General features: G+C 38.3%; 1 protein-coding gene and 1 pseudogene across 6 annotated transcripts in view; one reads left to right on the top strand and one right to left on the bottom strand.

Annotated features, from left to right (window-relative positions):
* Positions 1 to 7,079, bottom strand: part of LOC144630724 (neuroglobin-like) — a 20,011-nt pseudogene extending 12,932 nt beyond the window's left edge.
* Positions 1 to 16,017, top strand: part of LOC144630676 (uncharacterized) — a 112,262-nt gene that overhangs the window by 11,827 nt on the left and 84,418 nt on the right. For 2 of the 6 annotated variants that reach the window (XM_078489046.1, XM_078489045.1), the window contains exons 1-2: positions 9,811 to 10,154; positions 10,447 to 10,503. The exons of 2 other annotated variants lie outside the window; for them this stretch is intronic. In XM_078489046.1, coding sequence (XP_078345172.1) covers positions 9,887 to 10,154; positions 10,447 to 10,503 — 325 coding nt within the window. In that variant the 5' untranslated portion in view covers positions 9,811 to 9,886. Of the gene's footprint in view, positions 1 to 1,339; positions 3,448 to 4,346; positions 4,681 to 9,810; positions 10,155 to 10,446; positions 10,504 to 16,017 lie in introns of those variants that run through there. 2 more of the 6 variants (XR_013566601.1, XM_078489044.1) reach the window with 2 other exon arrangements.

Below are 16,017 nucleotides of genomic sequence, written 5' to 3'. Positions count from 1 at the left end.
AAATATACAGGTAAGTAAAATGAAAAGGCGGTATTTAATCTTGACGTATTAGGCTCAAAACGAATTTAGAAGTAGCGCACGTGTTGTTGTGTTTTTAGCGATTTTAAATCTATGCCGTCGCAGCTTTAAAATTCCATGTTCGGTTTGTTTGGTTATTGAGTGTATTACTGAGCGCATTCTTGTTTGACGTCACGGCGCACAGTTGGGAGCTGGGTGTAGATCGGCCATGACGTCAAAAGCAGAATAGACCCAGCTCCCCAATGTGCGCGGTTTTGGACCCAACCGGAAGTGAAATTTCACGATTTTAGAGCGCGAAAACGCGGTGAAAAAAAGAGATTTCGAATTTCTTTTTTCGATGTTCCCATCAGCATTCCACGTACATTAGATCAGGCAAATAAAAAAACTGTTTCATGTACACTCTAACAATTATACTGTACGCTCCAGTTTTCTATGGGCGGATAGTCAACAAGGCACAGCCGAGTTGACCATCGCTCATATAAAACGAGGGTGAGTAGTCTAATTGTTTTAGTAGAAACTCTAAAGGATTGCAGTACAAAACCTCAAATGTTATGTACTTTTAAGCCAAAAATAATAAAAAATTGTCCCTTTACAGAACAACGCACGCGCGATCACGTTCTATCAGCGAGTTTATTTATTTGTTTTTTTGTTTATTTATTAATTTATCCATGAAATCCATGAATGGTGGTTGAACACATAGCTTTAAGCTCTTTTAGTTTGATAACTTTCTAAAAAAATAAAGGTTAGTTGTTTTCGTTGACGTTTTCATTTTCCATCATTCTCTTTATATCGGCTTAACAGTTCTAGGTAATTACGGAAAACTTTATTGTGAGATGAAGAGAACTTTAGCTCACCGAGAGCGGTCTTGCTTTAGAACGGAGGCCTACGTATAACTCGTTTCGCTTGTTATTTGCATTCTACTGATTGGAGTTGGATAACAAGGCGTTATATTGTCGTCTGTCTAAGCAAAACGTTATGTTAATAACGTTATTGATTGATTGATTGAATAGCGATGCTTGACATAAGCGGCAGATCCTTTGGCACCGAGCCGGCAATTCCTCATAACAGCGTTACACGGCATGGTAGTGCTATCCGCGAGTTTTATGACATGTGTTTAAGATGTACATGCTTCCCTTGTAATTTATCCTGCGAAGAAAGCTAAAAAAGTAGAAAGATTGGTCTCCGTGCTGGCATTTCAATATATCTAGTAAGTGGTCGGGAGGAGAACACAAAATATCTCTGAATAAGTTTTCACATTCCTTGTCGCCACATTATACATCCTAAAACTGACGTTCTGTCTTTTATGACGCTTCTATTTTAGGAAACCTTTCATTATTTGCTGTTTTTGTATTCTCGGACCTTGTGTCGTGGCCTGACATGTCTGACACCGTAGCGAGAATGTGGGCAACGTTATTGGAAGATGTATTGGAGAAGCTGGTGACCGGAATACCAGACAAAGTTAAGTTTGTTGTTCAGCAGGAATCCAGTCTCATGCGAACACAAAACAAACTGCCAGAAACTCTAATGGTAACTACCTGGACCGTACAAGACGAGTTTTTGACTTTGATGCTGGAGATTCTTAACAAGCGCTGGCGGACGCTGGACCTGATATCAATGATGGAAGAGTTCAAGAGGTCTTTTCATGTCAAAAGGAGTTATAGCCTAGATAGAGTGAGAATAACAGACAGATTATCGTCTCTTCCAAGATTTAAGAAAGAGGATTCAATTCCACTGACTCATTCTACGTAAGTTATCTTGACAAGTTTATTTTTCACTGCACAATTGTTAGCGATGTTACATGTAGAACTTAATTATACAGAACAAGATGACGAGATAACATAGCACGATGTAAAAAAAGGGAGACCGAATTCTTGACTCGGGGTTTATGCCCGAGTAATTAGCGCCCTGGGCTCTTAAATCGAATTGTTACTGTTTGTGACCAAACGCCGTAGTTTGCGTGGTAAAACTCATTATGTAGGTATTTTTATAGTTTTTAGAACCAAGACACTCTTATTATGATTTTCAGTTGAGAAAACTAACCTTTTTCGCAATGGAGTGATAAATTTAAATCAAATTTTAGAATTTGTTATACTTCATGCATTGTGTCATATAGATCCAACCCTCCCTCGTCCAACCTCGTTTCAGGGTCCTCTTTTTTTCCTCCAAGAGAAGGAAAGGAGAGGACCCTAGGAACGAGTTTGAGACAGGTCAAGAGATTAAGTTTCACTCATGCATTATGTGATATATTTCGAGCCTAGGTTTTCCCTCCCGAGTTTTTACACGTTATCCTTCAAGCACTTCCTTCTCTTCCACCTGCGTTGTTTTGAAGCGGAACTGCATGCAAAAATCTCTTAGACCCGGTTCAACTGTCGAACTTCTCATGTACCGAATCTAATAGCCGCAATTAAGTACATGAATTAATAGATCGACGTTTGAATCAATTAAGTCCGACAAATGTAATTTGGGTCGACCCAAGAATTAAGTTCGACATAGCCAGTCGGTCAGATCGACTGGGGAGCGACTGCGGAGCGACTCCGATTCAAACGTCGAACTTTTCATGTAACGAACCTAATGCATAAATTACGCTAATGCATTTGTAAATAGAAGAAGGTTTGTGATTGGCGAGTGAGCTGTCATGAAAGCGGTCATGCATAACATTTGGCGCGACGAAAAGCTCTGAATCGCTAAATAATCAAGATTGCGCGCTTTCCAACGTCCAAACTCTGTATTATCGGATTGCATTCGCATCCTGTTTCGACTTTTGCTTTAAACTGAAACCTGGCGACTGTACTTCAGAAACTGCTGTTTGCGTCTCATTTCAAACCACAAAGCGATATGCTCTTCTATCAAACAGTGTTCTTATTCGTTGCATAAAGTGTGCAACTGGAGAAGTCATTTTTTTTCTCTGTTCGCAGAATGAGTTCGGCACATGAACAGTTCGACGTTCGAACTTAATTATTTGGGTCGACCCAAATAGGTATTAAGTTCGGGTCATGAAAAGTTCGACGTTTGAACCAGGCCTTATTTACCAAGCTGGCTTGGGACCGTACAGTCAGGGAGAATATATCTACCCTAGACGGTCTCTTTTATACGATCCTCTGTCCGCTCGATACGTATTTCCAACTAAGACCAGGAGCTGATATTCTCCCTGTACGGCCCTCGCGCTTGGTTAATAAGATATTTTATATTAAAACGTATGTTTGCAATGACCAACCTATCTTTCATTAGTAAAGATCAGTATATGTACGTGATGTAGCAATGATACAATCTATACTGACAGAAGCTTATCACCAAGAAGAGTACAATCACAGCTGGGGGTTTTTAAACCACGCGGGAAGCCAATCAGAATTTACTTCCTAATATCAATTAATCGTTTGCGCGACCAAGTATCGCGCGGGTATTTGCGAGTGTCAGGGAAAACCTCAAAATGTCTCTCCACTCGCTGTCCCCTAGTCCAGTCCCTGAACTCTCGTTTTTGCACGCCCTTTATAGGGGCTGAACCCAGGCGCGAAAGGAGAGTCCAAGATAACTTGCATGCGCATTTTTTTCCCCAAAAAAATTGGGGGAAAAACCATATTTGGCAGCACTTTTGAAAACGCGCGCGCACAGATGACGAGTTCAACTACGCGACCGTGCATGTACTAAAGCAAATCACCGCATTAACTTTAAAAAGCCTAGCTTTCAAATCCGTGTCTACTAAAAGCCAACAAATCGCTATCCCTCAACTTTTCCTAGTTTTGTTGCTGTTTATTGATAACAAACGAGGAGATTAGAGCTAGAGCAGGAATGGAGACAATAAGCAAGCAAGTTGCAAGGAGGAGATGGACGTGGCTGGGTCACGTCCTCAGAATGGATCACCACTCACATCTACGAATTGCTCTCACATGGGAACCTGAAGGCAAACGGAAACGGGGTCGACCACGCGAGACTTAAAGAAGGACTGTCGAAAGGGAGCTGGAAAAGAAAGGTTTAATCATGGGCAGCAGCAGCATCGGCTGCGGAGGACAGAACAACCTGGAGGCAGAGAGCTTATGGCCCAATTCTCCACTTGGAGAACGGATAAATGATGATTGAATTGGTTTTGGATGCAATTAAGCACAGTTTTTTTCTTGCATTTATTCGCGCGCTTCGTCGCGTAGTTCGATTCGTCATTTGTGCGAGCATTTTTAACCAAGCGCACGCGTCCCAAGCAAATGACGCCACATTTCCTCACTTCTGATTGGTTCGTTCTGAGCATGCGCATGCAAGTTATCCTGGACTCTCCTGGACTCTCTCTTTGCGCGCCTGGGTTTAACCCCTATAAAGGGCGCGCGGAAGAGAGAATTCAGGGACTGGACTAGCTGTCCCCATGAGTGAAAATTACACGCTTCTAGGTGATATGCTTCTGATATTGATGAAAACGTCCTCGCCAACTTGAACAGCAACGAAGTGACGATTCACGGATTCATCAAGACTTTTTTACATTTTTGAATATATGTATATTAATCTTGGTTGGCTTGGTTAGTTTCGTGTCAAGTGGAACCAAAGTTCTATTTTTTTCTCCTACCTTTTTTGCCGTTTGATTGTAATATACATTAGTTGTATATACATAGTTAGTTGTATAATTGCAATATACTGTACATTAGTGACGAATCCATTAAAATATTGAAAAGTCAGCTGAACACAGAATTTGACTCCTCCCACCCAAAGTAACGAACAATCAGGAAACGGATACAACGGAACTCAGCGAAACTCAATGTTTTCGGAATTCGATATTATTGCATCTTTTGAAAAATCAGTATGCCCGAGTGTATAAAGGGAAAATCTTACTGTAGCTGAGATACGTTACTACTGATATAAAGGACATGAAAGAATTCGCTCCTGAAATGGCAGCTGCCTTAAATTTAAAAGACCCCTTCAATTAACACTTTATCGATTCCAACGATTGATGACAAACAAAAGAGAGCTGTTTTCGTTGTAAGTTGAGTCTTTTTTATGTTGGGTCTTTCGTTATGCAGTACAAACTCGTTATCACTGCCGCTTACTCTTAGTCAGAACTAAACCTCAACAACCCGGACCGCTCGCTCCGTGATCCGTTGATAAAGTCAACCATGATTCGTGATCCGTGATTGGTGGTCCGTGATCCGTTTCATTAGCGATTACGTCACTGCTTCTTAAAAAATCCTCCCAAACAGGGAAATGCTAGGACTTAATTTGAACAAAACAATTATAAAGAGTTTAAAATTATTCATATAAACGTTAACATTATTTAATAATAGTTGCTTCTCCATTTCCACGTAACATGGTTTTGGTGATGAAGTTAAACAGCTCTTTCCAGGCCTGTATGACTTGACTTGTGCACTCGGATGCAAGCATGTCTTGTAATGTTTATAGAAGAGCTTCACCTACAACCTAAGAAACAGAATACAGCCTGATATCAACTCATTGCTTGACAGTTTTAAACGAAAAAGGACAAAACATTAAAACAACTCACCCAAAAACCAAGATGGCGGATGATAGGCTAAGCACATAAATCAACTTTTGTAGGTTTTTTGGTCATGTCGCATTCACCAAATATACAATGTCTTTACCAGGCCCTCATAAGTAAATAACTAAATAAATTGAAAAAAAAATTAGGGATTTAGAGCAGCACATCCACGATGTGGTTTTTCGTCCACTGTTTCCAGATCCAATTGGACTGCTACAACTGTTGGTTTTCGTAGAGGAAGAAAAACCCTCGGAGCAAGGACGAGAACCAACAACAAACTCAACCCGCATATGACGCCGGATCCGGGAATCGAACCGGGGCCACATTGGTGGAAAGCGAGCGCTCTCACCACTGCGCCATCCCTGCTCCCCATAACTGACATTTCTGTGTCGGCGGTTTGATTGCTTTCGCAATGTGCGGCAGAACTCATAGAAGGACTTTAACTTAGGACTTACTGAGTACGTCCTTGTAGCTGTGAAAGGATAAGAAATGTATGGCAATTAGAAAGGGGGAATTTTATTTCGAGCTGTTACACGAGAGAGTTAAGGTGGCATTTTTTCCTCGCTTTTCCTCCGTTATTAATGTAAATACAATAATAAATATTTGTTTTACCTTAAAATGTTCTTCCCTGACAGATTAAGGTTGATGTCTTCGTCCCAAGTTCTCAAGACGTTCTACTAACACCTCGGCATCATCTAATGCAGAGATGGTGCTTTCTACGGCGGCCATGACTCGCTTGGCGTGAAGATACAGAGAACGGGAGTTCATTAGTTCGTCCAAACTGACTCCCTTGAATGTTGGAAAGGTGTCTTGAATATTTGGGTGGGTCTCGAAAAGCCAAGGGATAAATTATAATTGTTTAAGATAAATAAAACACTTTGCTTTCGCAAGTGGCATAGAAAGTCCTATCGAAAAACCCTTTGGAAGACTAAATCATTTCATTGTTTAGTTTCGGCTGTGGCTCGTTTACACTGTATTGTGCATAGATCTTTTTTCGTCTCGTGATAAATAAGTAACTTGTCGACCGACTTTGAGACAAACTCTTAATCCCATTGGCTATGCAAGGGTGGGCTTATTTACAATAGTCCCGCCTAAGGAGTGCCCACAGGTAAAATGTCATTAAACATTTTGTTGAATAGTTTGGTCTCTGGGTTATGCTCGCTCACCAGTCAAGTAGCAGCTCCCGCAAGGTTTCACATGAATGGCTCGTTTCCTTCGAGAAAACAATAGAACAAATAACACGCACAATCCCCCTAGCCCCAAACACAATAGCAGCTGCTACACGTGAGGACCACAGAATTACAAGCTTACGAGAGCTGCTACACTACCTCGCTCTCGGTTTCTATCGAATTTTTGATAGTTGATGCATTAAAAAATTATAAAATTTTTCAAGATCAGTAACTTTTGCTTACCTTATAAACAACGCTTTTCCTGCCTCAGTTTTAACAGGTTCGACAAGTTTTCATGATTCTTTTAAAGTGTTCTTAGTTTGGCGAGACAAAGAAATGGAAACAGTTCCAAATCCAAACGCCTCTGGAATGGCTGACAAATTGAGAATGGTGCCACGCTGTTGAAACGATACAGAACACCCCATTGTAAACACTCTTGTCATTCAGTTCCTAGAAGAGAGGGATTTTTATTAATTTGTAAATAAGTCAACTCTCTTTGAAACGGAAACCGTCCGGACCGGCTCCAAATGTCCGTCTTAGAGAGGTGTCCGGCTTATAGGGAGTTTTAATTTGTCCTGTTTTTGCTTTTGCTTGTTGTTTTTTCTATTTCTTTCCTTTCCCCTAAATTATGCCGATTCGAATACAGTCGTTGTAAAACTGCTACTAATCTCCGCCCCTGATACTTGGTTGATCAAGTAAACAGTCAAGTTAACCTTATTATTTGATGACCTTTCATCATGCAAAGGGACTCGTGTCCGTTTATTTATTTTTTAACTTGAAATTCTTATTTTAAAATCACATTAAATATCCAATATTTCTTTTTTCTCTAAATTTTACTAATCCTTTGTCGAAAACTATCTCCTCCCAAACATCCCCAAAATCACCCACATATACAAAACACCGCAAAACATAGATATGTGCAATGAGCAAAGGGCTTTTAGATTCCTTGAAACCCATGTTAAGCGGTAAACCCCGACTTAAAGAAACCTGAAGATATATCATCCTGACCCATTGTCAGCAAACCTACTGAAAGGGATAAATCGAGAGCTTAGTGTTGACTCCTACTTTTGCGCATTTCCCTAATTAAACAGCGCTAGTTTCCATCTTATTTTCGTAACCGGCAATATTAGGATTTTAATACAGTTGAAAAAATCCATTCTTTCCAATAAAAACATAAAATTATGGTTTGAGAAAGAATAATATCATCCAGGTTTTCTATACATTTTAAAAGTTAAATCCTTGCAATAAAAATAAAATAATGCATTAACTTCACTATTACTATTTTAACAATCCCCGGAGTAAGAGTTTCAATACACTTGTGAAGATCTAATCTTTCGAATAGAAACAAAACATTGTTAAATCCATGCAGTGAAAACAAGACTAATTACGAAACTTCATCCAAAATAAAAGCAAATTAATGCCATTCCCGTGCAAAAAGTGGTCCGGGATTCTAACTAAGATAAAGATAAGATAAGATAAAAACTTTATTACCGTGTCTGTGTGTTTAGCCCTTATGGACTAATTGGGGACACAATTAAAATACTATTAATAATGCTAAGCTAAAAATATTTAAAATACTTAACTAAAAACTAAAAACTAATATTTACAATGTCTTAAGCGCAACAGAGTTTGCAACAGTTACTATTGTTGTCCACGTAGTCCGATAGATCGAGTTGTTTAATACTTTGCAAAGCAATGTGGGCAAGCAATCTAACATGTACCCGCTATTTTAAACTATCCTTCGTTGGTAATTTTTCTTATCCAAATAGGATCAAATTTGAACAACTGTCTAGGCGTTATTGTAAAGACTTAGACATAAAAGTGGTTTTCTCCTCGTATAAAATAAAAAGCATTTTCAGTTGTAAAGACTCCCTTTCAAGATGCAACCCTTGTTGTTTATCAATTTTTACTTTTGCGGGATATGACTCCCGTGCGTGATTGTTTCAAAATCTTAGATTCTGCTAAAACATCCTACTGTCTTAAATAAAAAGAAGCTTATCACATTAACAGTTTAAATAGTCTTTAAGCCCTGAATTAAACACCCAAATTCAATATTTTAACACATACCTTATTATAGGAATATAACGAGGCATTTTAACAACGCGAACAAAATTTACGCGTAATAAAATTAACGGGAAATTGGGAAAAGTTTTGGTCAAATGCTTATAGTAAAAAAGTTAACATACATAAAATTAACGCGAATTTTTGAAATTCGCGTTAATAACATGTATCGTTAATTTATAATAATAATAATAATAATAATAATAATAATAATAATAATAATAATAATAATAATAATAATAATAATAATAATAATAATAATAATAATAATAATAATGTTCTTTACCCAGGGAGCTCACATCACCAAAGGTGTTATTCAGTGAGGCCCTGCAAAATAATAGTTCAAATTTAAAATTAAAAGATTAAAAAATAGTTTAAGAATTAAAAAAGTTACATGATAAAAATGTATAGTATTAAAGTTCACAATAAAAGGCATAGGATAAAAAATTTAGCTAAAAACTACATTCTTCAGGGCTTGCTTAAAATTTCCTATAATAAGGTATTTGTCTTAGTCTATTTTTTTATTATTATTATTATAGACAATGCCTACAATTTGTAACGGTATTAATGTATATCAGACAGTACCAAACACTTTGTAGCGGTTTAGAGATATAGATTGGGCCATTTTCCTGAACACATTATTATAATAATGTAAAATTCACCGTACTTCTAGTGTTTACATGTTAGCTATAGATACTGAATATAGAAAACATGGATCGCCTTGCTTTTGTCTTGTCCTTACTGACATAACAACCAGATCATCCGTCATAACCTGTGAGAATGGTGTATTGCTTTAATAGATACGTTGTATGCATTTTTTTGTTTGCGTGACCTTGCCGTGATGCAAATTAATTATTGATAACTGCCCATGACAATGTGAAAGGAGGTGTGCAACAAACCTGTATGTATCACTTTAGTGATGAAGGGAAAACAACGCGAAATTTATTCAGATATTTTTTCTGTTGCAAAATAAATATGAACGAATAGAGTAAAACCTCGTTCGGCACAGGTTAAACACCCGCCCCAGGTCGCGTGACGTTTTGTGGGTGCGGGCAAACTTGTCGTCACGCGATGTTTTTTCCCCTGGCTCTCGACCGTGTCCGCCATGTTGGATTGCAATGCAGAGTTAAACGCTGTTTCCTTCGACTAAGGACCTCTTTCTTCAGCTAAGATGTCGAAAATCGAGTATAGCGCTCTTCTCTTCGAGATAAGTAAGAAAATTGACGAAGAAGAGCTGCCAAAATTGATTTTCATGTGCAGAGACGAGATAGCGAAAGGCAGCGAAGAGAACATTGGAGATGTACTCGCGTTATTTAAAGAACTAGAAAAACACAATTCCCTTGGAATTGATCGCTTAGACACTTTGAAAGAAATATTAACACAGATGAAGAAACGATCGCTGCTTAAGAAGGTGGAGGAGTTTGAGATCAAAAGAAAAGGTATTCTAATTGAATTTGATGTTTATTACATGGCCCGGGACAACCGAACAAAAGGTTTATGCAAATTTGTGATGCCGGAAGTCATTTAATTTTAATATAATACACAAAACCATTGAACTAATCATTGACTACTCTGGAAGCATCGATTTAACTATTCTTTTTTTCACTTGGTCATTCTTTGTGATCTTTTACTAAGTTTCGATGCTTGTCCTTCTAGAACCTATATTTTATGTTACGATGTGTGGTTATTACCTCGAGGGATTTATATTAATGGCTACTGCTTTTATTTCAGCCCAGTCAGTTGGTATCATTTCATCGTTGAAGCGGGCGGCAGCATGTATAAAAGGAGGTGAGGCAGACAGAAAATAGATTTAAGCAAAACACATGCAACCCTAGTTTATTTGGAGGCAACCTAACAGGCTGCATAAACATGTCAAGAACTGAAATATTTTTAACCAAATATAAGCTTTTTAGGAGTCAGAGTACGAATTTTTTCTAAGTGTCGAAGAATCCAGATTTTGTAGTATGCCCAAGCTCGAAAATTTCCTCAAACACAAAGCCAAAACTATAATTGAAATCGCTTGGCATTTCTAAGCAAAGATCTATAGTTTTGAGGAGGATTGGATTGGTCTTTCCGTGGAAATTCTAGAATAATTTCAGTCTGCCGGGTATGTAGTATTTTGAAAACACTTCCCGGCTGCCGGGTATCTAGACACATTGTGTCTAGATACCCGGCAGCCGGGAAGTGTTTTCAAAATACTACATACCCGGCAGTCTGAAATTATTCTAGAATTTCCACGGAAAAACCAATCCAATCCTCCTCAAAACTATAGATCTTTGCTTAGAAATGCCAAGCAATTTCAATTATAGTTTTGGCTTTGTGTTTGAGGAAATTTTCGAACTTGGGCATACTACAAAATCTTGATTCTTCGACACTTAGAAAAAATTCGTACTCTGACTCCGGTGTCAACTCTTATAGAATAATTTCTACAAAAACTGAAGTTGAAACCCTGCGAGAGTATTCGATATTTGCTGACAAATGCGAAGCGATTCTAAATAATGTTTTGCTTTTGTTGTGGACGAATTCAGTCTTGGCTTCGGCGTACTATAAAATCCTCGACTCACGGGCACGGTTGTTCAAAAGACTAGATACCCGGCAGTCAAAAATTCATGAATAATCAATACATTCAATATCCACAAAAATGATCATTGAAACCTAGTTCCCGAGAGTATTTCAGTATTTCAATTTTCGGTCGGAAATACCAAGCGAGTTTTTACAATGTCGAGTTTTTACCTTTGTCACGCCACTAAAGTGTCACACCGGAAGTTACATCGGTGGCGGACTTTCGTCACCGAACGCTCAAGCGTTTTGTAGCTATTTTGTACTACTTTGCCGAGGCAATTGTTGAGGCCTTAAGTTGGAAAATCGCTTGGTATTTCTACAACCGAGAAGACCTGAATGCTAAACTAATTTGCATTTGGAGTGCCCCTGGCCACTCCCCGAAAAAAGCACCATTTCATGCCTTTGGGGGTAGGTATTCCTACATGTGGACCACTAAGCTAATTTGCATTTGGGACTATGTGTATAATACCATGGGTAGGAAGATAATCCCTTCTTTCGTGTGAAGCTCGTAAGATCCAAAGGTGGCCATTTTCCTTATAAGGAATGTAAAGGTGGCCCACCTGGGGGTTATACAAAGGAAACCATTCATTCACACAGGGAGTGGGATGAGGTGAACATGGGTTTACCCGAAGTCGTTGGAATCTTGCTTAATTTTAATTGAAATTTTAATTTTGGTTGAATTTTGCGACTATGAATTGGAGTTAAGAACTATTAACATCACCTTTGAAGTAAATTAAAATGATACGAGCTCGTCCGCTCTTACTACTTTTCTTTATTTTACTGTCATAATCTGACGTTCTAATGTTGAGAGAAATATTTAGTTTTATCGGCTACATTCCAGAAACAGTAGTGGATTCTCCGACGATAATAAATGGCACCCCGCATGTAAATAATTGTATTATATATACGAGTCGAAAACATTAAACAAAGAAGCGCTCTCACAAGCTTAAATTCGTCAAAAAACCTGCATAAAAACTAACTCACCCTAAGCGGAAATTTTTCTTATTTATTTTATTTCAAAAACTCAGACGTAAAAGCCGGAGCTTAAATATTCACAACCACAATTACTGAATAGATTTGAATATTCATATTTGTAAGTTGTGACAACACACAGACAAACACACGCATAGAGTTCAACGCCTGTGTTTTTCCGTTCATGCTGCACCGGGAAAATGTCACTCGTTGCTTGTTTAGGCAATTTAAGACAACTCCAGCTTAATACCCCATAGCAAAGGCCTTCAAAAATAACGCCAACGACCACATAACTATCTGAAATTTACATTTTTTCCACCGTTGAGTTGCGAACACCTCTCAAACAAACCAAAATTCATTTCCGGTTGCCAAACCTTTCTTCATCCATGTTAGGAAAGGCTCAAGTTTGTCGCCTTTTTATACCCCACTAGGGGATTGAGAGTGCTCGTTGATCTTACGAGCTCAACACGAAATTAAAAAACAATACCCATTGTTTGTTCAGTTTAGTGATTGGCGAAAAACCAAAATCTCCTAGCAACAGTAAAAGTTTTTCCTACCCAGTGTTTTTATTATTCGCCGTAACACCAAATGCAAATTAGCTTAGCATCTAGGTCTTCTCGGTTGAATAAAAGCCTGGTTACCCATGTATTGTGATTGAACAACGAAAGAAGTAAACAGAGTAGTAAAGAAAAGACTTAAATGGTAAGATATTGGCTTTTAATTTAGACAAACTCTACTTATCCTATAGCTCATGGTTTCAATGATCATTTTTGTGGATATTGAATGTATTGATTATTCATGAATTTTTGACTGCCGGGTATCTAGTCTTTTGAACAACAGTGCCCGTGAGTCGAGGATTTTATAGTACGCCGAAGCCAAGAGAATTCGTCCACAACAAAAGCAAAACATTATTTAGAATCGCTTCGCATTTCTCAGCAAATATCGAATACTCTCGCAGGGTTTCAACTTCAGTTTTTGTAGAAATTATTCTATAAGAGTTGACACCGGAGTCAGAGTACGAATTTTTTCTAAGTGTCGAAGAATCCAGATTTTGTAGTATGCCCAAGCTCGAAAATTTCCTCAAACACAAAGCCAAAACTATAATTGAAATCGCTTGGCATTTCTAAGCAAAGATCTATAGTTTTGAGGAGGATTGGATTGGTCTTTCCGTGGAAATTCTAGAATAATTTCAGTCTGCCGGGTATGTAGTATTTTGAAAACACTTCCCGGCTGCCGGGTATCTAGACACAATGTTTATATAAAGTTTCTCCTGTGATGGCTATTTTCATTCCTTATTCCAATTTGGTAAGTAACTTGCAATAAAGTCTGCACTCGAACCTAGTGGCCCATCAGGCCTGTGCCTATCCTGATTTCTATAACATGAAACAACTACAATCTCAATCTCGTTCCCAGAGTCCACGTTCCCCTTGACCAGCGGTCGGAAAACGAGGGACTCTGGGATAGAGTGTTTGAGAGCGACATTTCATTGGCAGAAGATGAGCATGCTCAGTTGAACCGGAAGTCGAAAAGAAGCACAATTTTCGTTCCCAGATTATTCAGAGTTTGCCGCGTTGGGAGGGAAGATCTAGTGTCGAATTCAAAACACCGGGAAAATATGGCGGACAAAACTCCTGTGAAATCTGTGCCTCGACCTACAGATCGACAACACGTTTGTAGATGCTGCAATTCCAGCTTCGCTAGCCATCCAATTTATTTGTTTGGATTTAAGTCCGAAAGTGAGAGCGTTATAAGTGTAATAGAGAACGTAACAGGTCTTAGTGTCAGTGAAAGCGACGAAGGAATATAGTTGGAGAAATTGTAATACCCGACTGATCGCAGCAAGCTAAATTTATAGGCTTACGACCGAGGGAAATATATTGAAGAAAGTTCTTTTGCAGCAAAGGAACGTGCAGCAAAACAAGGAAAACGCGAAGGAATCGAAAGTGAATCCGCAACGAGACAAAAAGTTTGCTTTAATCCAACCAAACCCGTGCGAGTGTAAATGGTGTAGCACATAAAGAAATGACGGAGTCTCACGTTGGTAGCAAGGTTAGAATTCTGCCAAAAACAATGCAGCCTCTTCCAGCCGCTGGTCAACCAAGCAAAGGAGTGCTAAAACCGGCAAAATCTGGTCTACGTAATAGTGAGGTTTGTAAAGTTGCAAAATGATGTGAACTTTTCAAATTTCATTGTCTGACTTTGCTTTATATTGTACACAGTTTATATTAAATAAAGCTGTTCTTTATTAAATTGACCAGACGTTGTGTTTATTGTTACTAACCCTTATGAACTGTTGTTGTTTAATATGCTGAATAACAAAAAAATGCATGAAGATCAGCAGTTCTTGAGGGAACTGTCATGGAAATCATGGCAGTTAGTAAATTTGTTGAGTTTTATTCTTTACAAGTTTGATAACTGAGTAAGCTCAGTAAGACAGGATTTAATGTCATTTGACTGGTATTAAAGTATGAAAATGCAAAGTATCTTATGAGCAAGTCTGAACTTAATCAGCAGAGGAATGATTATATTATCCTTGTTGCAAAGAAAAAAAAATCAAACTGGTTGAAACATTTGCAACCAAAGAGAAAATTTAACCCAAAAATATAATATCATTTCTGTTATTGCACCCTCTATTTATGTCATGGGCTTAAAATGTATTCAGGGTAGTTATTGGGTAGCCTCGGGTTAATTTGAGTTTCCATCATGGTCCACTACTTTGGGCAGCAGTCATTCTGCTGGTAAAATTCTGCTTTTTGAGCAAGATATGAACTGGATTAAGAAAAATCAGTATCACAAAATTATTATTAAGACATGTCAATTATCATATCAAAATAATAACAAAGGAAAAGCATAGATCCAGAGGAATATGAAAGGGAAAAATGGGATGCTTGTTGCCTTGCTTTGCCTAGGGTGAGAATGATAGATTTAAAACCTTGCTTGTGTTTAATTCAGCAGGGTGTCAAGTGACAAATGACATTCAAAAAATAGGAAAGACAGTGGCAAAAAATAGTAATTCTCACCCTTTCTCCATGTTTTAACTTTCACTTGACAATTCCAACCCGGGACTCTACGGTGACTCCACCCAAAAGGGGTACCTTTTTCATGCTGTAGGTATATATAAGTGAAGGGATTTCATGAGTTTTCTGTCAAAAATATTTAATGAAAGGGTAGGGGTTTGGACCTTGGGGCATACAAAATATGTTTGAGTACCCTTCCCCCACCCCACCAAGATCCCAACAGCCCCCCCCTCCCCTTCTGTATTTAATATTTAACAGACAGAATGACATATTTTGTATCCTCGATGTAATTAACACAAATAAACAGGGCAGGAAAAATGTTTTGAAATCCACTTGCCAAGTGGGCCAGAAAATTTCAGTTTTTGTTGCTTGCCCCCACTTTAATATTATTTCTTATAATCACTCTGAATCATAAGACTGCTGAGGCTTATTTCACTTGCCCACTGAGACAACAAAGCTCTTTTTTACTTGCCCAAGAGCAATATTTACTTGCCACAGGCAATAAGAACTGGATTTTTCCAGCGCATGCCCTGATGCTGTGGCATTGCCATATGAGCCACCAATATGAAAAAATTGGTAGCTACCAATATCAACTTATCTGCAGCAATTGCCAAATTACTGTGGACCCTAAAAATCCAAAAAGGAGCCCCAAAACTGAAAAGCAAAAATCCTTCCAGTAGTATTAAGCCCTCCCAAATAAAAGTCCATGTGGTTATATCTATTGATAGCTCTTAGAGAGTTGTATGCAACT

The sequence above is a fragment of the Oculina patagonica genome, chromosome 11 (assembly GCF_052425735.1).
Source record: "Oculina patagonica isolate OP01 chromosome 11, crgOcupat, whole genome shotgun sequence".
In the NCBI taxonomy this organism is placed as follows: Eukaryota; Metazoa; Cnidaria; class Anthozoa; order Scleractinia; family Oculinidae; genus Oculina; species Oculina patagonica.
This window is presented reverse-complemented; position numbering and strand designations above follow the sequence as displayed.